General features: G+C 26.8%; 3 protein-coding genes across 4 annotated transcripts in view; 2 read left to right on the forward strand and 1 right to left on the reverse strand.

Annotated features, from left to right (window-relative positions):
* Positions 1–10,027, forward strand: part of LOC129972622 (RUS family member 1-like) — a 35,656-nt gene extending 25,629 nt beyond the window's left edge. Inside the window, exons 10-11 of one of the 2 annotated variants that reach the window (XM_056086825.1) lie at positions 5,036–5,145; positions 9,250–10,027. In XM_056086825.1, coding sequence (XP_055942800.1) covers positions 5,036–5,145; positions 9,250–9,309 — 170 coding nt within the window. In that variant the 3' untranslated portion in view covers positions 9,310–10,027. Of the gene's footprint in view, positions 1–5,035; positions 5,146–6,481; positions 6,586–9,249 lie in introns of those variants that run through there. The other variant, XM_056086824.1, reaches the window with a different exon arrangement.
* Positions 10,028–16,640: 6,613 nt separating this feature from the next.
* LOC129972391 (uncharacterized) lies at positions 16,641–18,154 on the reverse strand. Its single transcript, XM_056086515.1, has 2 exons — positions 17,838–18,154; positions 16,641–17,047 (listed from the first exon to the last, which is right to left on the reverse strand). Exons 1-2 carry the CDS (start codon positions 17,969–17,971, stop codon positions 16,651–16,653), a joined length of 531 nt encoding a protein of 176 aa, XP_055942490.1. The 5' UTR covers positions 17,972–18,154; the 3' UTR covers positions 16,641–16,650.
* An 826-nt stretch (positions 18,155–18,980) lies between these two features.
* Positions 18,981–27,722, forward strand: part of LOC129971462 (uncharacterized) — a 36,506-nt gene continuing 27,764 nt past the window's right edge. Inside the window, exons 1-2 of the mRNA XM_056085246.1 lie at positions 18,981–19,053; positions 20,794–22,868. Of these exons, the coding sequence (XP_055941221.1) occupies positions 21,076–22,868 (1,793 nt within the window). The 5' untranslated portion in view covers positions 18,981–19,053; positions 20,794–21,075. The remainder of the gene's footprint in view (positions 19,054–20,793; positions 22,869–27,722) is intronic.

Here is a 27,722-nt window from a genome sequence, read left to right on the forward strand (position 1 = left end):
ATTTTGCATTTTTAAATTCGCTTTAATCCATCCCAGGAAGGCATAATTTATTTACAAGAAGGCGTGGACAAGGCAGGTCCGCTCTCTGTGTGACACAAAAGCAGAAGTGGGGGAAGAGAGAGAAATAAATTATCTCTCATCTTATATAACATGAGATATTGGTAGGGAAAAAAATTTTTTTACAGTGCTAATATATTAAGATTCTGATAGTGATTTCTGATGCATATCAATCACAAGTAAGGGAAAACATGGGTCTTTTAAAAAAGAATGTGCTTATTGAACATTTTTCTAGCCCTTCACGCAATGCGTGTGAAAGTGTCGGCTTTTAGCCGATTCAGCAGTTTTACAAAGCTTCTCTTGAATTAATTAAATAGAAACAGTGGAATCGGATCAGAAAATAAGAGAATATTCTAGAATGGCTTTGATATGTGCTAATTTAAGATAAAACTTTGGGAATTAATTTGGATTTAAATTAGAGGTTTAAAATATCATTTTATATATATATATTAATGAAAGAATAATGTGATGCACTTAGAAACTAAATGGAATAATCTGAGGAAGAAACTAAGATCCTCAGATTGAACCAGTGGGAGTAGTCTCCTCAAGTTTTTCTTGTATAATCTTTAATAAAGGTGTTATCCCACCTTCCTCCTATATGAAAATTATGGACTTTTGACAAGGCCAAGAGCATTCAGATTTTTAATTTTAGAACCTCTAAAAATAAACACCTTATTTCTAGCTATACCTGGCCATGTGTTGCTGTGGCTCAGTCTAGTTGAATATAAAAATATTTTTTGTTGCCCCATTGTCTCTATAGATATAGAGATTGTTTGGTTTACTGACTCAAGAACATGCAACATATAATTGTGCATGTGAGAAACACACCATGTCTAGATCTAACCCGATCCATGTCTTCTAAAGATTGATCCTAAAAAAGATACTCCATTCAAAATGGGATTTGCAATTTTTTAAATTGAAATCACATATCTCTTATTTAAAATGGTTGGAATCATAGGAATGCGAGGAATGAAAAACATCTTCACTTCTGAAAGGTCCTATTGCATCAAATCACACACCATCAAAGGCACATCAATTTTCAATTGCAGTATGTGTTGTGGCGTCCCTTGCAGATTGAGGGAATTCAAAAAATTTGTTGGATAATTAACCCTTCCATCTTCTTCCACAACATGCCAATGGACTTGTATGTGACTCCCACATTTTTAATATTAGACTGAATAATATTGTTAAGTTATTAGATGTCTTTTTTTCGTGGCCGCTAGAATAACTCATTCACTCAGTCAATTCTGATTCTTATAATTGACTTGAATATTGGGAAATACTTTTTTTCCTCACTACTAAATCGCAGAACTTATGACATAATAAAATTCGTCCTGAAGTCAGATTAACCATCACCTTTTTGTTCTCAATTTTCAATAATTGATGTGAGAATATCTCAGATCTCCGATCATTTTCCACCTGGACATGTAGTTAATTTCAGTATCTTTACATGTCACATGCATATTTGAGGCATGCAATTATTTAATCCACTGACGCCAAACGAGGAATTACAAATAATGTTTGCTTGAAATCTCCTGCAATCTATGGTAATGCATTCTTATGGCAGATCGATTTTACAGTTATCAATCAAGAGCCTTGAGTGTTTTTTTCTGTGTGCCATTGTATATTTATTCTTCCCAACAATAAGTTTGCATATACTTTTCTCTTACCAGTTACTCTGGGATTATGTTGCATGTGGGAGATGCACTTTCAAAGGCAATTTCAATGAGGAATAAATAATTCTTCCAGCTGGCAGTCCTTCCGACATTCTGGTATTAATGTCATAACTATTCTGGAACGCAAGAGCTGTTATTTTGGAACAGAATTGCTATCAGAATCAATCTTATTAAGAACAATTTGTCATTTCCTCCGGGGGCATCTAAGATTTCTCTAATCCCTTTATTGGCAGTTTGCAATATGTGGCATTTGCATATTTACTCAAGTATTAGTGTGGGTATTTGATTGCACATATGAAAAATTTTGTTCATGACACAATTTTGCACCGGATGAAGTAGAAGCAGATCGATTAGGTAACAGGATTCCCATTTGATTAAAAACTCCGCGATTTTTAAGCACAAATCTTCAGTCATTATTAACACTTTGTTGTAGATTTTTGCTGTGAAATCCATGTTTATACTTGAACTTCCCTTACCTATTTGACAGAAAATATCTTCATCCATATGTGAGTTATATTTCTCTTACAACTTTGTAGAAGGTGAAGGAGAGCAAGCTGTCAATATCATTGCAAACAATGCTTAAATTTAATTTAGAATATGATGTGTTGCAAGTGGCATTAATGCATGTATGCTAGTTTGGTACTTCTTCAATAAATTCAGAGTTTGACAAACACTGTGGAAAGTGGCATGTGTTATATTATTGAAAATTTGCAATTGCTGGATAAATATTGGACTGGGCACATTCACCAACAACATGCGAGAAAAGAAGCCCTCATTTTAGTTGGGATGAACAGCTTACAGTCTATCGATCATTTTTTAAAATATATTACTTCTAACATATGAAATTGTAAAACAGAATTAGAAAAATAAATAATAAAATAAAAATACTAATGAAATATTTCAATTTAAAAGCAGACTAATCGACACATTTTCTCGTTTTTTTTTAACATTTTAATTATTCATTATTAACAAATTAGCATTTTAAAATGAAGAAATTTTCAACATGCATTTTTTACTTTTTTAGTCTTTTTTTATGTCTGTATAATTAATTTTAAACATTTATTAGGCAAGACCCTGTTATTACAAAATATTTTTAAACATATGCACTAATATTGTGGTCACATTAATTCTTTGAGTTTTATTGAATTATAAATTTTTTTGCTTATAATTAATAGTAAATGTGCTTTATGTACTACAGATAGATGTTAAGTTGTTAGTGTGCAAATATATGTAAAGTGATAATAAAAGCTGGACATATGCTTGACAATAATTTATCCTCGAGCTTACACTGGATGCCTATTTCTTGGAAATGTAGCAGATTATGTTTCATACAAAATTAAAATTTTTAAAAAAATTGAACAAAATTTTAATTTAGTTCATTTGCTTGCACCAAATTGTTTACCCGAGCATTAAGAAATTTTTAATTTTTTTTGTGATTATAATTAGACTAGTTTGAATGCTTTGATTATATTACTTTACATGTGAATATATGAATATTTATTAGATTGCTGGATCAGTAACTTTATGTTGTTTATTTTGTAAATAAATGTTTATATTCATTTTAATTTGCTTTTATGTTTATTTAAATTTTTCCTTACCAATCACTATACGTAGGAAAAGTTTTTTTTACAAAAGTTTTAAAAAATACATTTGGAAAATCGTTATTTGGAAATCATTTAGAAATAAATTTAATATCTCTTCTATTAATTTAATTATCTCTTCTATATCTATATATATAAGTTAATTACCTGGTTAACAGAGGTCAATAGCTCTTTTCTTGCCTTTTCATGCTAATAATTTTACTTCTGTTTAAAAATTATTTTAAGAAATTCTTTCTATTAATTTGTGTATTTTTCTGTTTAATCAGCCATTTAGTATATAATTTGATTTGTTTATGGGGAGAGTTTTTTTTCCTTTTCTTTCACAATACGAACTTTTTAAAACATTCATAGACTTTCAGTCTGATTTTACATCACATAAGGTTTGTCCTTTTTTTAATTTTATAAAATATGAGATTAAATGATTATTAATATTTTCATGCTTTATTTTTGTAGAGATTTTGGCATGCCTTAAAAAAATTGGTTCACTGTTTCTCAATAGTTTTATAACCAATTCTTGCATGTTTGTATGAGATTGTTAGATAGAAGAAACAAATGAAAGGCTGATTGTTTAATTAGGGTAGGAACTAAAGTTGCCTAAATGTTTTATTTTGTCTATACATTATAAATATATGCTTATCTTGTATAGTCTTCGAAATATATATGTGTGTATATATATATATATATATATATATATATTGAGAAACAGAGCAATATATCTGCTTTAGACTGCATAATCAAATTGATGAAGCAATCGGGTGAAGAGGATAAAGAAAATCAAAGACATTACTAACTGTAACTACTGTTTTTTAACTGTAAAACTGAGCATCAAGAAAACTGAACATCTGCATATTAAAACAAACAGGAAAGATTAAGAGACTATTATAGTTACTGCTATTGATAATGATCTAGTGAGTAATCAATATTGAAATGATCATTTTGATCAGTAGGAGATGTTTCAGAATGAAGAATTTATATTTGAAAGCATTATTCATAGAAAAATAGTGAATACCCAACACATTACTTGACTATTTAAAACTTTCTGAAAGTGGAATTATTTCTTTTAATAAATTTCAGATTTTTTTTTTTTTTTTTTTTTTTTTTTTTTTAACTCTGAAACATACTAGTTTTCTACCTATCGTAATTTTTCAACTGGAGGAAATTATAGGTTTTGTCCAGTTGCAGTCATTCCAAAGTTTGGAGTTCTCTCTGTAGTTATTAAAAAAATTCCTTTCTTATTCCCTCAGTTATTTAAGCAAATCTTTTATATTAGGATTTAGAATTCATCAATGATATATAAAATATAATTCCAACAAAAAAATATGTGATGAAACTTATCAAAAATGATAAGTTTCATGTTATGCTATATACTAAAAAGAGGAACAGATTATGCACATATAATGCAGATGTCTTTATATTTTTCTTTAAAATCTCTCTTGTTAAGGTAATTTAATTAATTTGTAGGTTTATTACAGATAAATAAAAAAAAATCCATTTGAGTGAGACCCAAATTTTATTGTGTTGTATCTGTGAAGGATAATTATCAATGATTTTACTTAGTGTTCAACTATACCAATTTATTGAACAAAATCTATAAATTTTATTAAAATGTTGCCATATCTTTATTACAACATTTTTATATAAATATTTTTGTTATATAAGGAAACTTCTAAACACTTATAACTTCTATGCAATTATTTTTAGCTATCATCTACATTACATTTAGTCCAAAAGCTACAGCACTAACTCAAATTGAAGCATTTTACCAAGCTTGTTTTGTCAAATCTCTGTTACATCATCCTCATTTGCCTGTGGTAAGTCATTTTTTTTTTTTTTTTTTTCTTTCTGCCTAGTATTGTGTTTTCAAAATGCTATTCGAAAAATATGTTGGCTTTATTTACTTATTTCTATATAATTTTTTTTGTTTACTTATGCTATTTTTTTACATAAAGTGAACTAAAAAAAATTAACTAATTTTATTTATGAATACAAATTTAATTGCAAGATTTATGTAATTATGTTCTTTTTGAAATCTATTTTCGTCTTTCATTTTATTAATCTCCTATAAACAGTACTGCAAATCATTATAACTTCTATACTTTTTAATGGGTCATGGTTACATTTAATTTTTGAATGCATGTATTTTTTTAGCTCCCTAATTAATTGGCAAATTCTATTTGGGATATTTATTGTTATTTCAATCCATATCAGAAGTACGAAGATGTTTTTAGAATACCCATTTTATTTTTGTCTTTTAAATTAATCAGTACTGACATAATTAAATATGAAAAATTTAATTACAGAATCTTTCATATTCATTTCACAGAACTTTTACAATCTGAATATTTTAATTTATTATTTAGACCAAAATAAATATTTATTCATTTATTTTCAGCCATACTTTTTCTAGTTGATTTTTATAGAGACAATGATACATAGTTTTTAGATGTTTTTGTTCTGATAAAAGATGTTGAAAACTTATTAAATAAAGTTTTTTAAAGTTAAATATTAACATGATAAATTTTTACTAATAAGTATATAAAGAATTAAGTCTGCTCAAAGAACCTGTCCAGATAGTACATATTCAAGACCAAAATTCTTAAATAAATTTGTAGTAATAAAACCTTTTCGGTTTTATTTTAAATAAAGGTGAGTAATAAATTTGAAGTTATTTTTTCACTTGTATACTTAGAAAGAGGTGACTGGTGATCACAGAGTTACGAAAGTTTAACTGAATAGTAATTTACCAAAGATTGTTTGTGAAGTTTAAGCAAATCTTCAGAAGTAAAGAGGTATTCTAAATATATTAGTATAGAATTATTTAGAAAGTAAAGCTCTAATAAATCAGTTGTACTTTTAAAATTGCAAATAAGACAATATATTTAGAAAATATAGAGAGTGTCATGAATTTTTAAAAACCATTTGAAAATAAACCTCTATTTAAGCATGTAATTGTGTAATAAGTATAATATTATGTCTTACAACTATGAGTAACAAAAAACATAATTCTTATAGTTAAAATAAGTAATTTGTAAGTTTATTTTAAATTACGGTGACTTTTTTACCCCTCTAGATATTATTTCTGATAACTAAAGTACTTATACTTTTTTTTTCTTTTTCATGCTTTGTTTACTTTCCATCATTATACAGAAAGGTAAGTTTTACATTGAATCATTTACCATTCTGATATTTATATATTTTTATAAGTTATATTAGTGTTATATTTTTCTTTGCAATGACTAAGTATTAATGATTTTGTGATTTTAAATACCTACAAAAATAAAATATTAATGCTGAACTTTATAAATATGTGAAATAATAATTAATAATATATTTTAAGTGTTGGACTTTATAAAAAATTCTTATATTGATGAAAACCACCAGGTGTTGTCTCCCAAAACTTTCTTGCATACTTTATAATAAAAGTGTTATTTATGATCCTTGGGTAAAGCTGTGAATATCTCCTAAAACATTAACAAATAATAATTACAAAGTATTGAACCTTTGGCATGAATTTAACATTTTTACTGAGTGAATCATATGATTCATGATGTTTGTATTTAATTCCGGGTATTTAGTTGAAAGTAGCTAAAAACGAATTTGTGTCTTAGATGCATTTTTACCCATTGAAAACAAAATATAATGCAGAATTACAATTGTCATTTCAAAATCGCATACCATTTTTCATATATATATCAGTTATTGCATTTTTAAATTATTACGCTTGCATGCTTGTGAAAGTAGACTGATGGATAGTCAGTCCTTCAACAGGTTTGATTCAGAGTTTGTTATGGATCAAAATTATAGATGTTAAACCTCAGTACCAAATTATATCTGTTCGGCTCGTTGGTTTTGTAGTTGTACAAACTTTTATTCAGTGAGATAGATAGATTTTGCCCCAAATTTGATAGAAATTTACATATTTAGAATAAAGATCATACACCAAATTTCATTAGTCTAGCTCAATGCATTTTTGAAATATCTTTGTTATACAGATAGAGGGACAGATATATATAATGCCAGAATTATGCTTTTCAAACTTCAGGAGGTCTAAAACTTGGAGTTTATCAAAATCTCGAATTAGAATTTTTTAATGCTTACAATGCTTTCTCAAATACTTCAAGTGTGAGGAAATGAAAATGAGTAATAAAATTATTTTGAAAGAATGTAAACATGTAGAAATATGCTTTCTAATGGAAGAATGTTTTTAAATGCCTTACACAGGGAGACCACGAATTGGGAAATTTACTTTGAGGTGAGATATTATAAATAATTAGTGTATCTAGAGAAAGATCAGTCATTAAAATAGGATGTTCAGTAATTAAAATATGGAAGATCAATAGATAACCAATTCCGAGAAAAGAATCGTCAAATTATCTGTGTAGTTTATATATTAGTAAGTTGATCAGAAGTGAACTACCATGGGCAGTAATGTGATCTGCCAGCTGGCTAGTCTGGCTTCAATCTTCCATTGACTTTTTAAAATTAACGATTTAAAATTAAATCAGTTTTTGATTAAAATATTAATCATTCTTATCCATAAAATAACCATTTCTTCATGATACTTGAACAACATTTGACAACTTTAATTTTTAAACAGAATTCAGAAGTTTGAAGGTTATTCTCTCAGAATTGCCTACAATTGCATTTAATGAATACTTAAATGAATGAATAGTCTTAAGCTATATAACTAATGTACCATGCCCCATTCCAAACCGAATTTTTCAATCCATATTCTCTCATTGTTAATGCTAAATATTGCATTCTATTAATAAAGAGAAATTTCCAAATTATGTAAGATTTATTTTTTTTTCTTATATGTAAAATAAAATTAAAAAAAAATCATGTAAGCATCTCTCTTAACCGATACAATAGGATATCAATACCAGAAGAAAATTTTTAAGATAATTTAATATACATTTTAGAATTTCCCTTTTCATATTATATCGTAGCATCTGTAGAAATCATATATGTTGATATAAATATCATACATATTTATATCAACCACATTTAATGGATAATGAAATTCAATACTTGTGATTTTAAACTAAAATAGGATTTAATATACATTTTGTAATATCAAAAGCTAGGCATTTCTTAATATAACAAAAAAATTTCAATTGCCTGTCTGCGTATTAGATTGCCAGTAGGGTTTTAAAAATTCTGTATAAAAACAGAGTATCTTTACATAATGTGCTGAAAAGAATATATATTGTTTAATCCTTCATCGCTTTCATCCATGTAACTATTTCAGTCTCTGTGCAATCTTTCTCTTTCCCCTGTACATGTTTATTTTGTCATTATCAAGTGAGAATGTCATGAAAACAGGGACAGCCCTCTCACAATTAGCACATCCCTGTCATGCACCCATAACATATCTTTTATAATTTTATAGACTTAAATTGTATATTTAAATATTCACAAGTGCTTTGATATCAATATTGCCAGTTAAATAGAAGTTGCTTATGAGATTTTAACTAGTTTCTGCCTTTTAATTGATAAAAAAAAAGAAAAAGAAAGGAAGCATGAACTAGTACTCATGGTTGAAGATTTATATATTATTGGTGAATTTTTGGTTTTAAATTTTTAATTGTATTATGTGGTATAACACAGGAACAATGGTTTGTAATCGTGCAAGCTGGATGAAAAATGTAATTTATGTATATTGCTTGGAGACAGAAATGATAAAAATTGTTTTTAATAAGTAGGAATAAACACAGTTGTTGAGAACTATATTCATCAGTTCTTTCTTTTAATTTAATAAGTTTTAATTTGTCTTTTCTTTAATGTTCTTCAATATTCAATCAAGAAATCAGTGTAATTAGTATACATCATTTTATTGTTTGCTATATTTTTAAAGATCATTAAATATTTTTTTATTGAAAAGACAACAACAACATGCTGTTATATTTTAATAGATAAGGAATCTGAACCACATCTTGAAGCTGCATCAAGAGAATATGTATCTAGAACACTGAATGACTTTTTAAAAAGCTTGGAAGTAATGAATTTTAACATAAGTACTGTGACATTTAATGCTGATTCGTGGAGAGCTGAATGGTAGTATGTCATAACATACTCATTTCTAAGCAATGGAAATAATAATAATTTATTTGAATTGAAAAAAAAAATTGAAAATAGTTTCATATATTAAATATAAAGAGTTTGTATTATTTCCTTTGCAAATTTTTAAAATATATTTGTTTGATATTATAATATATATATATGTTTGATTATATATTGTATGCATTCTGACGGATAATACTATTCAATAATGTTTTATTAAAAAGCTGATGTGTATAATTTTTTTAAAAAATGAAGTCAATCATCTGAATATTTTCACAATATAAAATTGTAACTTTCTCATTTATACAGAACAGGATCAATATTGGCCATACTAAATATAAAAAAAAAGGCATTATTAGACAAATTTTGCATAATTTATTATTTTGTTGAAAATTTTTATATTACACATGAATTAAAGTTCTTTTTTTCTTGTTCTTTTGCTTTAAATTTATTATATTTAAACTAAAATTTGTCTGCTACCAATACATAAATAAGACAAACTACATTATGAATATTATTTCTAAAAATATATTCAATAAAATAATATATCTATAAAATAAAATATATAGTAATGGTAGTATTTACATGCTATTTCTTCTTAAATTTTAGAATATTTCATACATTAGCCATGAATATAATATTCTTATAAAGTATTGTAAAGATTAATGAATTAAGTAATTTCTCAAATTAGATTTATTCAATTAGTATTTTGAATAGAATACACATATGATTTTTAATTTCTAAAAGACAAGCAAGATTTTCTCAATATTATTATATCAAATTGCTACTTTATCTAGATTTTTAAGATAGTAATTTATGAGCTTTGATGTTAAATGCTTTCAGAGATAGCTAGTAACTATTAAATTTTATTTATTGTTGCATTGGTTAGATGTATTTTAAAATTCATGAAGTTATTATAAGGAGTTTCTATGCATAAATTCATTGCATTGTGTTTACATTTCAGAAAATATTTCAAAGAAAAATAACTAATATATTGCAAAGATTTATTTATAACTTTGCTGTGAATAACTTATTATGTAACTCATTATTAATGTTTTTTACATATGTATAGTCAAATAATACTCATATGACAATGGACTCTCGTGAAGAACATCAGTTAATGTAAATATATTGAATTATGCACTATTTAGAAGATTTTTTTATATATATATATTTAAAAAAATTACTTCATTAATAGATGATATTTATATATATATGACATTAAGCAACGATGAGAACAAGGAAAACGATTTATCAGGGATGGGGGGCTAGAAAAAGAACCAGTAAGAAAATTCTAAGCTTTTGTGATTTAGATCTCTTTTATTTCAGTAGTAATAGATCATTTAGTTTTAATTACATTATACCCAAAATAAATGCTTTTAGTTGAATGTTTATTTTCTTTAATATTGTTAAACTACATGATTACATTAGCTGATGGTTACTGCACAAAATTTAAAAAGCATCTTCCAGGACAGGTATAGATTATTGGATTATAGTGAATTTATTAAAGTTAAACATTATTTTGTCCATTTTTATAAAACATTCATAGTTATTCTTTTTATACAATGTTTTTTAATTGTTATGAAGATACAAATATATACATGTTATTTTATATTAATTCTAAGATTGCCTTGTAAGTTATTACAATTTTCTTTTTTTAAAGATTTTATCTTTATACTGCTTTATAAAAGTTGTATTATAATGTTTAAAATACATGTGTATATTTATTAAACTTCTCATTCTTAAAACGAAATTTGCATTGATTTATTTGTCTTATGAATTAAAAGAGAAATTTTTTTTATAAGATATATGTATTCAATAAAAAAAGACTCCTAAATGAAATGCATTTGAAGATATAATGTAGAGATATGACAATATGTAGAGACGTAGATAAAATAGTATTATAGACAGTTTAAGTATATAAAATTATATTTCTTAACTTTATATTGTTCAAATTTTTATAAGAATCTGAAAATAAAAATTTTATTGGCAATAAGTAAATAATATAAAAATATACATAAAACAGAGATATAATGATAAGTTTATTTCATAAAAAATACAGAAAAAATTTAGAAGGAAAAAAAAAAAACTTTGCAGCAAATCACATTTTATATGCATTGTCTAAGTTTAAAACGTCTTCAGCACAGAATGGAAAAAAGATAAGTTTGAGTTCTGGACAGCACTAACAGACATGGATAACTTCATTGAAAATTCAATAAGGTCAATATTCGTGTTTTCATCACTATTTACTTTCCCATATACTATTGTTCTTTACATATGAATATCATATACGATATTTGTAATCATTAAAAAATTTGAATTCAGGATTTTAACTAATCTTTATGTTTCAGACTTCCCTGAGTTTGAAAAACATACATTTGTCATTATGTCTGATTGTGTACATAACTCCAAAACACTTTGAACTAGACCAATAAAATTTGGTATACTTATCACCTATATTTGTAGATATTTATCAAATTTTGAACAAAATTCATTAATAGAAAAGCTGCCTGACAGTTTAATTACAATGAACTTGGTAACTCCAGATACAAAGAGTGAGGTAAATAAAATTTAGTACACAGGTTTAGCATTTAAAATAGAGATTCTTAGGAAATTTTGAACCAAATCTATCAAAAGGTTAACCATCTATTGGTATGCATTTTCATATGTATGTAATTGCAATAATTCACAATAATGGAATGGCTTAATGGAGCTCAGTACGTTATGTGACTACAACAGAGGTTGTCAAATTTTCATTTCATTTGGTCAGCAAAAATATGTTCTAAATATATATTTACATGATAGTTTTCAACAAAAATGTCAGATTCACAACAAAATCTATACTTTGCAGTGTTTGCTAATGCCATGCAAGGCATTTAGAGTTTTACCCTAAGTCCATAATTTTATGTAGGAAGTAGTGGATAAGATCTTCACTGGAGAGTTTGCTAGAAACTGGTTTCCTGCTAATTTCTTCAAAGAAATGCACTCTCTAGGGAATAAAACTTTCTTCTTTCAATTTTGGCTGATGGATGCTGTTGCATAATTTTAACTTCCTTATCACATGCAATTATTACTTTAACTGCATATGGATTTGGAAGCTCAAAACCTGCATGTAATTTGGTGGGAAGTAAAAATACTTATGTTTTTTTTTTTTTTTTTTTTTTTTTAACCTGGAGAATGTTATGAGATGTGCAGTTGCCATTTAAGTGAGCCAATAAGAGAGATTTTTCATCTCTTTTTAAACATCAAGGAGCCAGTATTGTTGATTTCCACCATCATCCAAATCTTGTTATTTGCCCTGTAGTCAACTGGCAAACTTTTTATATTTCCAAACACATTGGCTTTGCATACTTTTCACTGACATAATAGCTTCAATTCATTGGTTACAGTAGTGATTGAACCTAGCAGAGTTGTCAGTCTTTACACCGATTTCTTCCCACCTTCACAATTTTATCCTTTACAGGATATTGCTTTCTCTGGCATCTGTTAAAAGACAAGACTGGCTTCCTTTGCCCTCTACAATCATCAGGAGAATATATTTTTCAATCTTCTCTTTATCTTGTTTTCGGGATATGGTACCATTAATTGGAGTTGATTTTCTTCATTCGCGATAGTATTAAAGACAATCTCGTAACTTTCATGAAAGGAGGTAAGCCATTTTCTCAATTTTTCAGAAATCGCTAGTCTGTAACTGGCGCATTTTGCTTTCTATTCTCGTGGAAACACCTTAGGGTAGCTTTATGAACAGCATCAGTTTCGACACCTTTAAATCTTTGTCATTTGTTGTCAACTTTTTTTCTACAGCATTTTCCTTTTTTTTTTTTTCCCAAGCAGTTACTATCATGTGTGAAATCCCATATTTTTTACCAGCATCAACTTGCTTGTCTTTGGTCAATTTCCAAAAAATTAACATTTCACTCTGGGTTGCCATTTTAACATTTAACAAGTAATATATATAAAAAAAAATTTTAAGTCAATTCTTACTTAGGTCAACATTTTTTTTTTTTTTTTTTTTTTAATATTTCAGTTACTTTTTATTAAATTTGCAACAAACTTGATGACATGGGGACGGAATTAGCGACCAAATAGAAATTACTGGACAAATTTAATTAATATTTGAAAAAAAAAAATGTATTAACATCAAGTGTCATCCACTACAAGTTTTAAAAAATGTATTTGAACTTGAGTGTATGAAAAAAAAGTATTTTATTAACAATTAAAATTTGAACAAGATATATATAGGGTGAGTGTGAACTAATATTAGGAATTGATAAATGAATAGTACAGGAACCTTGGTCAATCCAAAGTAAGTAGTATCTAACCTACATTTGAAAAGTTTTAATTGTGATCACTCAGAAAAACTGAAAACCTCTACAATCTCCCTTCTAAAATAAGTTTAACAATGGCCACTTGCAGAAATTTAAATTCTGAATACAGTAAACAGACACTTTTCTTATGATGGCGATTCCCATAGATCAAGCTTCCATGAAAAAGAACACAAGGACAAACTTGACACCAATATCTAATTGAAAAGATGGACTGACTTGTAAAATCAAATTAATCAACAATGGATGATCGGGGGGGGGGCTGGATTATAAAGATTTGAAAATTTAGGGACTAATAATTATATGCAATACATTCTATAGGCAACAAACACCTGTGTGTATTCAAGTGTCCTTATCCTCCCCCACACACATTCTCTCACTTGATCTAGATATGTATTGCAAAAAGGTAAAAACAATGAAAAAGTGAACACCTGGACAAGGGTGAGGGCAAACACTATTCTTATGTTAAGCCACATTCTAGGCAATGTGATGTAAAATTTTAAAAAAAGGAGGAGGGGCTCAATAAGTTCCATAAGCTTTCTAAGTAGGGAAAATTATTATCGTGTACAGGTTTAAAATACCCTGAGTATGAATTTTGCTGAGACCAAAAAGAAATATCACAATAGATGGATTTATTGACATATACAGGTTTCGCTGACATATACAGGTTAAAATTATTAATAGAAGATGTGTATTACAATAAAGTACATACTGATTATTTGCAATTTATATTGAATGAATTATGGATTGATTGCATTAAATCTCTAGAAATAAATTCTTAATTTATTTAACAAAATTATTTGCAAATACGTTCCACCAATCAAAATAGTTGTGCAAATCTTGTAAAAGTTTTGAGATTTTTATAAAACTAAAACCACTGTATAGAGAGTGAAATTTTAATGAAAAGTTCTTTTAATACCAGTATGAATTTTCATGTTGAATTATATATTTTTGATTCAAAATTAACACTTTTCTTTCCCTTGGACAATTTTGTTATTTAAAATTTTTAAAAATGCAGCATTTGAATATTATTGATTTCATCTTTCAAATCTGCTACTGAAGAGTAGAAGATGATATTTTAATGTTAGCTTATTAATAACTTTAAACAATATTGTCTATCGAATTGCAAAATACTGATTTGTAATTAAGATTCTTGCAATAATGATAATCTCAACTAAAAAATAATTGTAGTTTGTATCTTCGATAAAATGTTTTATGGTGCAAATACAAGTAACATTATTTTAAGAACAAATAATATTATGAAAAGGCATATATTTAAAAAGATTAATCTTGCTGATATGCTAATGTCTATTTATGCATATTTTATCTTTTCAAATATGATAATACACTATGAATATAAAAATCAAGAACTGGATACGAATTAAACATCAGAACCCTCAGTTTAATTTTTTTTTAAAAATATCTACATTTAAGAAAGATTTTTGTAAATGGAAAATGCACATAGAAAAAACTTATATAATTTAGATAAAACAATATTCAGTTAAGCATATATATCAAAATCTGAAGAAATTTATGAACAATCAAATTTATATATATATATATATATATATATAGTGCTTATATGGATGCAAAATTTGGCCTAATTTGTTAATCATTATTTGAAAACAGCTTCCATATTTGGATTTACATGCTTGCTTCAGCAGAAAATCAAATGTAACATTTTTTTATTTTTTTGCTGATTAATATGAATTAATTTTAAATCACACAATTTGAATAATAAGTTGAAGCCATTGAAAATGAGAAGTTAGAGCTATGTTGAAGAATCATTCATAAGAAATCCAATTGAAATGAAAATAAATAACGTGTAAAGCACTTCGTTGTACAAAGTAAAATTTCTGAACTTAATTTTGGAACTCTGAAATATAGCCAACTATTCAAAATACTCTAACATTATTGCTTAAGTTTAATTTAAAATAATGTGATAAAAATAATATGGTATCATTTTATAATAAGATATAGTTCATCAAAATTGACTGACGTGACTGAATTAAACTTTTTAATACTTGGTGGCTTCGACAATTGTTTCAACTTTATTAACATTGTGTCAACCAATTTTGAAGAAATACATCTTAATAAAACAGGGGAAAAGAAGCAAATTCAGTTTTTAAATTTCTTAGAATTATATGTTTTTTGTTTTCTGATATTTACATATATCTCTCTGTTATCAGAAAATTTTAATTTCAGAAATTGATTATTTAGTCTTTAGTAATTGATGAAAAATTATGTTAATAAATTTACTTTTAGTAATGAACATATTTATGATTTCTTATTACTAGCAGAAATGCAAAACTAAATAGCAAGCAAGGGAAGTGAACAGGACTCGAGTAGCAATCCCAAAAGAATCGTGACACGAAGTTGGAAACAAGTAGTGTAAATCTTTAATTTGTATTAAAATCAAGTTAATATTCTGACAATTTTTTTTAAATCTCTCACTGAAGTAATATAGTTGGAAAATGATAAGCTATATTTATTAAATTTATTTTTTGGACAAAAAGATATAACGAGAGAGTTAAAAATGAATCTGATTTTAAATTTTCATGACAGTAACAGACATACATATTTTAAAAATCCTATTATAATATCTCTATTTCGAATTTAAAATATTTTACTGAAAAATTCACTGAGGAAATTTTAACACTAATGAATTAATATATTACTATACAAGTTTGCATTTAAATCATAGATGGTAATATTAATTAATTTAATAAATATATTAATTATTTATTAAATTAATTCCTAATACATCCGAATTCTTATTTTCAAAACCAAATCTTAAAATGTAAATATATACATATTTTAATAAATATTTATTATCAATAACCAATTATATACAACGAGAAATGTTTGTTAAATATATATTTCCAATTAGGGAATACTGACAAAAAAAAATGACAACATTTGACAGATTTATTTCGATTTATTATAAACTTTCATATACTTTTTTGGTGGTACCAGATCATCTTTCAGTCCACACCTTTTCTTCAATTTTACTTTAACACTTTCATTAGTTTCTTCTCCATCACTAGTTTTCCCATTCAAATTATTGATTTGAATAGACCTGCCATGCAGAAAAGGACATTTATCTCCAAGTTTACATTTACCCTTATTGAATTTAAAGCATACTTTTCGATTTTGGTCAGGTTCCTTTACTTGAGTCATTTTGACATGCTTCTCTAAAATAGACTGTTCGTAGTTTTCAGCCACACGATACGGATTTATAAATACAGAGCTGGAAGCATCACCACTTGAAGTTTTGCTCAATATTTCTGAAGCAGAGATTAAAGGTAGTGCACAGTTCTCTGAGCTAATAAATAAAAATGTAAAAAGTTACAAAACAAACAAATTGTAATTTTGCTAGGATTAGTTGGAAAAAATGAGATTGATTGTTTGCAATGAAATACTACAATTTTTTTTTCTAAGAATAAAAATAGTTATTATGGAATTTTGCAATAAAACTAATTAAATTCTGTTAATTCAACCATTTGTTTATGCCAAAATTTAAATTCCAAATGAATTTACATTTATCTGTCAAAATTAGATTAAATTTACTTTTAATGAATATGCAATCAGGTGAAATGTATCATAAAAAGATATACTTTTTGATTCTTGGAAATGAACTATGTTATCCTTCTTTGTGAATTGGATAAAAATAATAGAACATAAATTGGTATTGCATAAGTCTTTTCTGAATCTGTAAAAAATTTTTCCGCTGAATTTTATAATCACATTTACGATATATTTCAGAGAACGAAACACCATTAATAATTGTTTTTTCTCAGTTTTTTTAATGTTTGTTTATTTGCAAACCACTTCATTTAACTAGTTTGCATCTTTTAATAGAAGTGTAATTTTAATTGCTTCTCTGGGTATAAGAGAAATTCTTTTTAAACTCACAACTTTTTTTTAATTATTATTTATTATCTATAGAAACTTCTTTTGTTCAAATAAACTAACAAAAAAAATCCAATGCTCTACTGACATAAAAAAATAAACAAAACTAAATTTATTAACAAATAAAAAAAAGACGGTTCATTGAGAAAAGGAATTTACGAATTCAATATATATATATATTATAAGTATAAAATATCAATTACCTAAGTTTGGAATTCAGAGGTTCATCTTCATCGCTAGATGAATCATAATCTGCGACAAGTGATTTTGTAATAAGCAATGCCGCTTCAGATTGCATTTTTTGTCTTGAATTAGCTTTTATCCACAATATTATCATTCACAGTATAAAACAAAGCATTTTGCTTCGACACATCCAGTTCATATCGATGTTTACAAACAGAAATAATATGATATATTGTAGCAGTTATGATAGATCTTTCATTAAAAGTTAAGCAAGTCAGTTCCTAAAATTGGCCGCTAGATGACACTAACAGATTTGATGATGCCGTGTCCGCGTTCGCACGGAAAGGGGTTGCAGTAGCAATTGTAAAGACCCCTGAGCACAGAAGGGCAGAAGTCTGACTTCTAGCTCATATGAAGACGATCACTTCATTCGCTTGCACAACCCCTTTTTAAAGGGGGGGGGGGCACATTCACACATAGAACACAGATAAAGAACAACCATGCCCGAACCCGGGATGCCCAGATCACGAGGAAGACGCACTACCCCTATGCCAGCACGCCGGCAGTAGATTTGATGTATAGTACATATCATATTTAATATTTCTAGATATTTTTTTGCATTGAAATCATCTTCCACCATTGGCAAAATACCTTGTAAATTAATACTATTGTATTTATGATGTTACTAAAGAAGTTTTCAAAGTTTCTTTCATTTTTAACTGTTTTACAGTTTTCAGAGAGTCTTCGCAATTTTGAATTGTACAGTGATAACAATGGTACGTCTGACTCAGCATCCCTATTTTAAAACTTCTACACCACATCAGTGGAATGATGTTTGATTCTTGATCAAGATTTAATAATACAACAGGTATGGAATATGATGAATCTTCTATGAAATCCAATTCCGTAATTGAAATCATCCGATACCAATGCTAAAACCTAAGTACCTGCATTTTAGCACTGAGAATTTAACAACGACTCCACCTGTGGAATTTTTCCAGAAGAATATTTGTCAGTCAGCAAAGGATTTTTATAATTAAGCTGAAATACTGCACATATCTTGAATAAATTATTTGCTTAAAACAATAAATTCTCACCACAAAACAAACAATCAAATCAAGCAATAATTTTTTTTCTCGCATTTCTTTTCTCATTTCAGTTCACTTCCCTATTTTCGTCTCATTCTTTGGTCATGGTCATTGTCTTTCGCGAAAATGTTGTTTTTTCTACTAAAAGGTATGCAATTTAAAATACAATCGATATTTCATAAACTTGGAACTATTCATTCTATACTGTCCATTCTTAAGCAAGTTTTATTTTTTCTGGATAGAAGAGGGGTACCAATGTTCATGAGTAATTTTAAATCATTAGTCATTTGTGTGCGTGAACTTGAAAGAAAGTAATATAGACAGTTAAAAATGTTAATTAAATTTAAGAAAAATGATTTTTAGAAGCAGTATATCTGTAACAAAATAATTAGATTTGATTTTGAAATCGGTTTTTAAAAATTATATACATGCATTTATGTAAAGATAATTTCTGCTTTGTAATCTATAATCCTCCAAGTATAGTACGTTTTTGATAATTTCCCTTTTTAATTTTAAGTATTTTTAAAAAATTAATTACTGTTTAAAATATTCTCAGCATCTAAATATATTATTACTGGGTGATAACTAATGATATTATTTCAGATAATAGAAAAATCTAAACGTTTTTTTTGCCTTTCAAATTAGATATAATGCATCTCGCACGATTTCTGGCGACTTGATTTTCCAGGTTAAAAATATATTTTATGCTTTTCAAGTTAGTTTTTTTCTAAATTTAGCAAAAATAGTGGTATTATAAGCAATACTAAGGAAGAAATATTATTCATGTTTATTTTCTTCCATGAATGAGCATTCTGAATAACTCCGTTATCATTAAAAATTTAATTTCAATTCCAAATGACTGATTTCCTAAAATATCTTCCCCATTTTCCAAATTTAAAGAATATTTAGGAGGCTATTACTTTACATCATCAGAATATTTTCTTTTTTATGTTTTAAACGCCTAATCCGTTATTAAAAAAAATCGTTAATTAAAAAATCCATGTCTTTTACAATGCACAAAGTAGTAATAAAAACTCTTGCAAATGCATCTCATATGTAAAAAAATCATGCACAGGCATAGTTCCTAATTTTTAAGTAAATTCCACACAATGAAATAATTCTTTGGTTGAGTCATAGATTTATGCAAGTCAAAACTAAGCTTGAAATATTGCATGTTAAAACACTTTTTTTATATCCTTAGAAAAAGAATAAAATGAACATTGAAACAAACTTTTCTAGAAGATTGATGTGATATCTCCATGCAGGATTAAACTTTTTTTCTTGGTATTAATAGTTTTGAAATGTGAACATGGTTTACTAAAAAATATGTATATTTGTATTTTAAATTGTAACTTTTATTCTTCATAAAATTTATATCCACCCTTATATTTTAACAGTTTCTAAAATTAATATTAGTGCCAGTGCTTCTGCTAGTTAAGTAAATGTTATCAGAAATTGTTAATGTATATCACTTTTTAAGATCTTTTCTATTGTATTACCAAAATAGTGCAATTTTCTAACTTACTTAAGAGAAAGTTTAAGATATCTGAAATTAGATCTTAATAAATATTAATTGTCTGCTGGAGGTTGATTATATATTTTTTCAAACATGTTTATTAATTGATTTCTTAATTTTTACATTCACTCATCATAACTGTAAAATGTTTTTCCTCCCATTATCAAATTTTATAAAGTTAGCCTCTGCAAGTAAGCAAAAAAGAAAAGAAAAAAAAAATCCTTGAAAAATGTATATTAACTGTATTTTAACATTTTTTTGTGTATTTATGTTATTATATTCTTGGCTTAAAAGTTTAATTTTATTCTTGTTTAACTTCTATAATGTCAATTTTGATTGCATGGTTATTTAATATCTTCTCTTTCTTTACAGGCTAATTTTCCTAGTTTGTTGTTATAAATAGTGCTGCCTTCTGAAGGTATTCTGAACTACTCATCTGAAATGATCCAAACATGAAGTTCATTGCTTTCTTGTATAATTCAATGATACATAATTCAATATTGTTAAAAAAGTTAAGATTCTGATGATTCATAATTATTCAGAGTGACTATGATTTTTATCTTTTATTGCCAAAGGAAATCTTTAAAAATTCATTTGTGAGATTAAATCAAGTCATTTGCAGAAACTTTTATTTATAAAGGTCACACATCAAATATGTGTGATTCAAAAAAAGATGTTGAAAAAGAAAGTGAATCAAATTTTACTAGTACATCACCTTTGATAATACGGTTATGCAATAAAATGTCAAATACTAGTCCTGTTGACTCTAGTGTAGATATCAGAATCAAAGAAACTTCAAAATTCAAAAAACTGGTGGCAGATGATCATAGTATTAAGAGTGAAGCAGAACTGAATGCTAAAACTTTAAAAATTGACAATACAAATGAAAACCAACCAGTATCTAATGAATTCTTTCATCCTATTAAGAATTTGAAAGATGACAATTTATCAGTGCTTGAAAAATCAAATATCGTAAATGAAGTTAAAGTAATTGATTGTACTGATGTGACTAAATCCAATGAGTCAAGTATTTCAAATAAGCTGGAAGGTCGAGCTCCCAAACAGAAAAGAAGAAAAGTTGTGCAAAATTTTCTGGAAAAATCAAGCGAACTACCTCTTGTCATGCAATCGTCCAATTTGCATTCTGATTCTGGGTTGGACTTTGGGCATGATAGAGGTGGCACTTCTACAACTAATAGCAGCAAGGAAGTGGAGCAGCATTTTATTCACGATGATAATGTCCCCAAATTGTTTAATTTAAAACAGACTCTTGAGAAGGAGAAAGCTGACATAACAGCAAAATTCAAATGTCCAGAAAAGGTTTTGAAAGCAGAAGCTTTAAAATACAGCCACAAAAGAATGCAGAAAAATGAAAATTCTAATAACACTGATGCAAAAAAAATTAAAAATTATGAAACTGATATTACTTTATCTACATTATCTTGCAATAAAGAGCTTCATGGGATTACAGATCAAGATAAAAAAACAACTATTGCTCCAGAAATCCATCTTGCCTTTGCAACCAAGAAAGATAAATCACTTCACAAAGTAGATAATACTTCAACTAGTCAGTCATCATCTTCCCATTCATTGGTACTAAATGCAGCTAATAAAACTAACCTTCCTAAAGCAGCTGAATTAAATGAAGTTTGTCCACGAAAAAGAAAAAATTCTCGAAATGAAAGTAGTCAATCAGGAGATATTTTTTCTTGTCCTTTTAAACAATTTAGGAAAGAAAAACTTGAAATAAGTAATATGTCTTGTCAATCTGCTAATGAGACATCATTGTCTTTTGATGATGGAATAGATATTGATAATGATACTGTTGGTTATTTAGAAATATCTGAATTAGAAAAGATAAGAGAATCTCTAAAGAAGCAACTTTCACAAAATGATTCCTCGGAATCGCCTACCTATTCGGAAAAATTATGTGAGGAAAAGATTAAAAAAGATTCAATGAGTGATGAATCTAATGAACAATCCATTAATGATAAAAGCAGTAGTAATTACAAATCAAATAATATAAATAAAATTGATGAAAATTATTTTGAGCAAAAACAATGTCTTGTACCAAAAATTAATGATCAACATACAGTTGTTACTTCAGAAAAAAACTCACTGCCACTCTGCTGTTATACAGAAAAAAATAAAACAGAAATAATTAATGAGTTTACATCTGTGGCTGATACACCACCACTGGTCATGCAATCGTCCAATCTGCTTTTGAATGATGGGTTGGACAATAAGCATGGTGGAGGTGGTAAAGAAACATCTGTCTTAAAGCTGGATGTAAAGCAAGAGCCTTGTTTAGATAGTAATGATTCAAAAGATAAAGATAGCATTATTCACAATGATAGTAAAGCTACAGACAAAGAAACATTCATAAATGGAAAAGCTGTAGAATCTGATGATTCTGCTAGTAATACAGCTGGTAATTCTCATAATAAGTAAGTGAATATGTTTTTTATTTCTTCATAAAATCTAAAGACTCCTAAAATTTATTTTTATATTTAAATTGATTTTTTTTCAAGTTTTATATGTATATGAAAAGATATTTGCATATTTACAGTTTATCCTGTTGGTGTCATTCAGTTTGTATCTGAACCGCAGTATCATGTACACTGAATTGTCAAAGCTGCAGCAACTTCTGCAAATATATTTCAAAAATTTGAATAATATTCTTTAATATTTTCAACTCTTCCTCTGGAATTTCTATGATCTTGTATAGTTGCAGGGGTAAAAAAAGAGAGCTGCTCAGTTTTATTCTGGCATTGTTCATTGTACAATCATTAAAAAGATATTAATACACTTTAAAAAGATTTTTCTCTGAAAATTTCATCAAAGGCCATTTATATAGTGAAATAAGAATAAACTTTCTAATGGCAATACCATTTTTCTCATCGAAATTCAAAGTTAAATCAAAAGATATTCCAGAAAAACCAAATTTCATTAGTCTTGGTCAATTAGTTTCTAAATTTTGATATTCTCTTGTTAAAATATTGGGTTTTTATTTGCATCTTAAAAAAATATTATAGTTATTGATCTAATATTTTTTTGTTGTTTTGGAAACATTCGCTATTTGTGCATTTTGCACACATAATTATCATTAAAAAGTAATTTTTTATATGCTATAAAATTCAAAATTAGAGTTTAATAATTTTTAAATGGCAATATACATAATTTTGGACATAAATAAAAGGACAAGGCCATTTTATAGGGACATGTAAAATTTCAGTTCATTCCTGTGTGTAGTTCTGTTAATTTAAGTTTTCTGTGTTGCCTTTAAAAGAAGCATGTGGGGCACATTCACATAATAAAGCGGCTCCATTTAAATGTGGAAGCTAGAAGTTTTACTCATCAGCTCATATAATGTCTTATGCAGACTCTTATAGAAGAAATTACTGAAAAAAAGAGAATTTTAGTTCCTTATAAATACTTTATAAGGTTATAATTGTTTAAATTTGTAGATATTTATTTTCTCAGTATTTCATACAAAATTCTCAAATTTCATAAAAATAATCCAGTTAAATTGAAATTATTATATTGTATATAATACATGGAATAATAATATTCAGGTATCTAAATATTATTAAATTACAACATATAGTATCAATTTATTCATGCAAAACATATGTACGCCTATGAAAATGAAGAATTTCAAATAATTTTAATAATCAACAAAGTATTAAGATTTTAATTTACCACAGTTTTGATCAATATAAAATTATGCATTTTTTACGTAATATTTAAGAGAAAGGCAGAAATGGATCAAATAAAATTTAAAAGCAATTTACTTGAATATCAAAATGATTAAGTATGAAACTTAAGTCATCATTTTTTTTTTTTTTTTTTTTTTTTTTTTTTGTACTATCCTACTAGCCGAAAAAACTCCACAATACTTCAAAGACCCAGAGTAAGGATCAGTCATTTCCAAGAATTCTGACCCTCCTAAATAGTATTCTTTGAATTCAGTTCATTTTCTTTGAAACGAAGGCATAGGTGTTCTCTTTCCTTCATAGTGTCCCACTGTGTAGAATGATCCTGCAGTGTTCCAGTTAACAGAACACCTAATTTTATCAGCATGTTTTCACATTTAAAAATGTATAGAATAAATAGTTTAAAATACAACCAACAAAAGGTTGAACTTTTTTTTCCTTTTTTTTTTTTTTTTTTTTTGCTATTATTTTTTACTATGAAAAAAAAATTAGCAAAACCCTTTGAAAGAATAGATTTTTATGTGGTACTTTATAGCTGAAAATTGGGAATCTACTTGATTTATATTTGTATCTGTTCGTAAAAAAGAAAGTTAAAAGTGAATCCTATTTTTTCCCATTTATAATTGAATTTAATGAAGTTAGAAGCAAATGAAGCTAAGAATGTCATAAACACTTCACCACAAAGTGTTAAGTGCATTAAATTGCTATTTTTATATCCTTTTGAAAAGAATTTAAAATTTTTAAGAACAAATGAATGTAAACAACTTTACTTTTAATGAAAATGAATGTGTTGGTGTTGTACAGGCCAGATCCATTTGAACGTAAAGATACAAAACTTGGTACATGTATATTTTGGTGGGTAGAAATGTGCACTTCAGAGCTTCTTTTTTCCCCTTAAAATTTTAATTAAATAAAAATGATAGCGAAATTTTGGGATTTTTCCATAATGAGTGCCTAAAACATTACCGTACAATCATCATCATCCTAAAATTCAAAAAATGATCTTTTCAGTGATACTAATTAAGAAAAATATTTTAAGCATATTTTTCAACAATTGTAAGAATTCTGGATGATGATTAAATATATAACTAACGATAATGCAAAGAGATGAAGAAGAAAAATTAAATTTGGAAGAAGATCAAAATTGTTGATAAAAGTTGTAATTAAAGTTGCAGATATGTTTTTGTTTTACAATTCATCTTACTACTATATTTAAAATGCTATTAAGATGGGGGAAAAAATGTCAAATTTCAAATTGTTTTAGGTGAGAAATTAGTTACATTGTTTAAATACATCAATTTAATATATATATATAGGGGAAAATGCTTAGTAAAAGCACAATAGCATAAGACTTCACATAATGTATCATATATCTATTAAAATTTGAAATTTACAAATATCTTACTGAGATCTTTATTTCATTGGAACCCTATTGATTCTATTATTTCCTCATAAACAAATGTAACTTTTTGTTGTGATACAGAATGCAGTTCCATAAGTTCTTTGAAAATTCTGGCTATATTTTTCCATCAGCTCATCAGTGCTGTTGCTATCTCCTCTAGCTCCATTTTCTTGGGCAGAAAAATAATCTCATTGATTATGGTTCCACAGACACTTGCTCAAATCCCTCAAAGTCGCATTCAACAACACTGTTTGGCCAAAACCTCTTCCATCCAGATATAAGAGTTCTCTTCAAACAAGCACTCAGTATAGACTAATACAGGGTAGTCCAACTGCTGACATCACAATATCTTTTTGCATCTGATTTTTGCAAAATATTGTTCATTGAGTAAAGCTTGCCAAAACAAAAAAATTATTGAATTTTATTGTTCTTATTCTTACAACGAAACTTTCCTTATTAATACTTTCTGTGTAAAGTTGATTTAAATACAGATGGAATTTAAGCAAAATTTCCAGTACTTTTGAATATTTCTGTGTTGAAAATAATAAAATGTCTCCCAGAAAGTTTAGTTTAGCCAGTGTTAATATTTTGTCATTCATAACCTAACAATCAATTTTAACACGTAAATTGTAATTTTATAATTACTTTTTGATAAAAAAAATTTAAAAAATTGCTACTACTGATGTTTAAAGAATATCTAAATCTTATACAATGGTGTATAAGATTTAGATACTGGACGTTTTATTTATTTTCTAAAAAAAAACTCCTTAATATGTATTTTTGATAATTTTTCCATGGGGAATCAATTTATTACATAAAAAAGTGTGTTGCCATACGAAATTTTAAAGTTCGTACAATTGAGCATTTTGTGCACAGCATCTTTTACTATCTTTAGTACTGATTTTAAAATGATATTTTTTGTTTTCATATGTGATGATCAACAGCAAAATAAAGCTATATATCTCCTTCCTCCCTCACTGTGATTGTATATTCAAGATAGAAATCATGTATATATCTAATATCATATTTTTGGTTTGTTTGTGAAAGTCTGCTGCTATTTTAAAGAATAAGAATTCAAGATAGAGGAGTGCTTCTATCTGCTGAACAGAAAAGGTTAATTATTTGCTAAAAATTGCATATTATACTTGATATTATAAGACCAGCATTTCTTTTAGGTTTAGCTATTAACTAAATTATTTTCTCTTAATTTATAATTTTACTTATATATTTTTATTCTCTGATTAATATATATTATGAATTAACATTCTTTTTACTGTTTATTGGTCATTAAAGGAAATTATCTTATTTCATTAAAAATAGCAAGATAAATTCATAAATAACAAACAGTTATGAATTTTTATCAGAATTGGAGGGAGTGGGAAGGAAATTGTAACAAAGTAAAATTTTTAAGAGCCAAGCTAACATGCCAAAAATTAGAATCGAAAACATTTTGTGCATATCTTCAAGTTTCCAAAATATTTAGAAAAAAATGCAAAATTTTCATAGTTCTCACTCACTCTTTGAAGAACCTGGTTTTTATTTGTATTGATTGGTCTAATTTTTATAAAACAGGAAATTTAACAGCTAGTATAAAATTAAATTTGGTTAAATATTTTTTTAATCAGACTAAAATAATTATTATTAAAAATTTATAGTATTTAATCAGCAATATACAAATAATTAATAGCTCATATAGTTTAATATAGGAATAATTATATAGTTTAATATAGGAATAGGCAACTGTGCAAATGAAGCATATTTAGTAATTTTTAAATAAAATTTTGATATCAATAAAATAGTTGTAAAATTTGAATTACTGCCCAATATTAAAAGAAAACTGATGGTCACTGCCTTATCTATAAATAAAAGTCAAATATGTTTTACAAACATTTATCTTACATATATGAAAGTAACTGCTAAATATGGAATTAAAAAAGAATTCCAATTTATTTGTTTCAAATACTTAAATTTATTGGAGTCTTTGTTATCTGTTTTTTAAAGATAATTAAATACATTCCGAAATATATAAATTAGTATGATGTATAACTGAGAAATTTTTAATTACTGAACATCAGTTTTACAGTGGTCGACAAACTACCACATACATTAAAGTTGGCAAAATTTATCTTTGAATTGTATGTCACAGCAATGGAAATCTTATTCGAACTGAACCACATTCTTAA

Source organism: Argiope bruennichi, chromosome 6 (assembly GCF_947563725.1).
Source record: "Argiope bruennichi chromosome 6, qqArgBrue1.1, whole genome shotgun sequence".
Taxonomy (NCBI): domain Eukaryota; kingdom Metazoa; phylum Arthropoda; class Arachnida; order Araneae; family Araneidae; genus Argiope; species Argiope bruennichi.

Coding starts and splice junctions, on each gene's coding strand:
- LOC129972391 (XM_056086515.1), bottom strand. CDS start 17,971: ATGATAATATTGTGGATAAAAGCTAATTCAAGACAAAAAATGCAATCT. Junction 17,048..17,837: donor CCTCTGAATTCCAAACTTAG/GTAATTGATATT, acceptor TTTATTTATTAG/CTCAGAGAACTGTGCACTAC.